Consider the following 1726-nt stretch of genomic DNA (forward strand, 5'->3'; position numbering starts at 1 on the left):
TTTTTTTTTTTAATTTGCTAACTGATAAACCTGGGGTGCCGCTTTGCAAGGTTGCTTTAAGTATGTGAGCTGATGGCTAGACCAGCTATGCCCTCTTTTTCCCGATTCGAAAACTAGAAATTTAGGAAAACATTTTGTAGAACTCAAGTGCCAATAGTCTGTTTTTATGCCCAGTGCATAGCAAGGAGGAAGTTTTCAAAGAGAAGGATCAATCGCATATTTTATTTAGATGCATAATAAGTGTTGTCTCTTCATTTGGAAAGAATAGAATTCCTCCACATGCCATTTCCCCCATTGTGAGATGGGAGAATTTGTATAATAAATGCTCTCAGTCTTCAGAATTATTTGAAGTGAGCATTAGTTCAGCCCTTGATTCTGAGCTTGTGAAGCGTTCCTTTCCTTTGCTACAGAATTTGTTTTTCTAATATTTATGCTAACAAAATCAAGGACTTTGCTGATTTTCCATATTTTATTATCGAAGGAATGTCACCATTAATCACGCATTATTGTTTATGATGTGTGTATTTCCTTTCTCTCCACTGAAAAGAGAAAAAATGTCTAAACTTGCTTATTTCTCTGTAGGACAGTCGGCCCAATATGTCAAGACCTCTGATCACTAGATCCCCTGCTTCTCCACTGAACAACCAAGGCATTCCTACTCCAGCACAACTCACAAAATCCAATGCGCCCGTCCACATCGATGTGGGCGGCCACATGTACACCAGCAGCCTGGCTACCCTCACCAAATACCCTGAATCAAGGTAATCTCAAAAACTGAAAAGTCATACTCAGACGTGCATGTATTTGATGACCTAACCGTTTTTCCTTTGACCAGCTTGACAGCGTGGCCTCGCCAAGGCTTGCAGGTGCCACGTGGGCCATGCTGCAGCAGAGGCTGCTGTAGAATGTGGCTGTACATCGTACAGGGTCTGATCATTTTGTAGATTACTTGGCCCATCAGTTTGTAAACTAGAAAAAAAAATGAGAGACTCTTATCAGTGAGGTGTTATATTTAGAACAGTATGCGAAAGTCCAGGAAGCCAAAAAAGTCTTGTTTAAAAAAAAAAAATGAAAGGTCATAGAATTGATGAGAAAGCTCAAGGCAGATAAATAAATTTATGAATTGTTTGAAGAAGGAGAGTATTTGACAAGTAGGCAGTATCCATTTATGTTTGTGAGACATCTCTCCTACACCCCAACCCATTTCTAAAGGGATTCCAAAGAAAGGATTTCCTTTGGATCCTGGGACAGCCCTCTTGGTTCTGTCCATATTCAGGGGTTATGTCCAGATCTTGTAAAGGGGATTTATCTTCACTGGTCCTGCTGGTGGGTAAAGGATGAGGCGTGAGCTCATGGGAGCTAATATTAGGGGAAAGGGCGTTTCTCTGCTTGTTTTTGCTCATAGCAAATGGAAAAACACATAGGTTGAGCTTCAGAAGAGCACTGATTGCATTTTTAAGAACATTTTACAAAGTGACAGGTAGCAGGTAGCTTACTGCCTGAGCAGCTAGCACTGACATAAAAGTCACTGTCATCTTGAAAAGTACATGAAGATTGATTGGAGGGTTTTTTTAAACCTGTCTCCACTACCTGATATTTAAAGAATGTAAAAGTTGGGAAGAAGGAAGATGAAATATTTTCTATCTTGATTTTCAGATTTAATTTCTATAATCAGCATGAAATGAATAAAATGTTCATACATACACACTATTCTAGCTTATTCCGT

General features: G+C 39.4%; 1 protein-coding gene across 5 annotated transcripts in view; it reads left to right on the forward strand.

Moving 5' to 3' along the window:
* KCTD1 (potassium channel tetramerization domain containing 1) overlaps positions 1 to 1726 on the forward strand; it is a 192636-nt gene that overhangs the window by 142502 nt on the left and 48408 nt on the right. For all 5 annotated transcript variants that reach the window (XM_023510260.1, XM_012802024.1, XM_012802025.1 and 2 more), the window contains exon 2: positions 583 to 761. In XM_023510260.1, coding sequence (XP_023366028.1) covers positions 583 to 761 — 179 coding nt within the window. The remainder of the gene's footprint in view (positions 1 to 582; positions 762 to 1726) is intronic.

Source organism: Otolemur garnettii, unplaced genomic scaffold (assembly GCF_000181295.1).
Source record: "Otolemur garnettii isolate 467f Iridium unplaced genomic scaffold, OtoGar3 scaffold00012, whole genome shotgun sequence".
Classification (NCBI taxonomy): domain Eukaryota; kingdom Metazoa; phylum Chordata; class Mammalia; order Primates; family Galagidae; genus Otolemur; species Otolemur garnettii.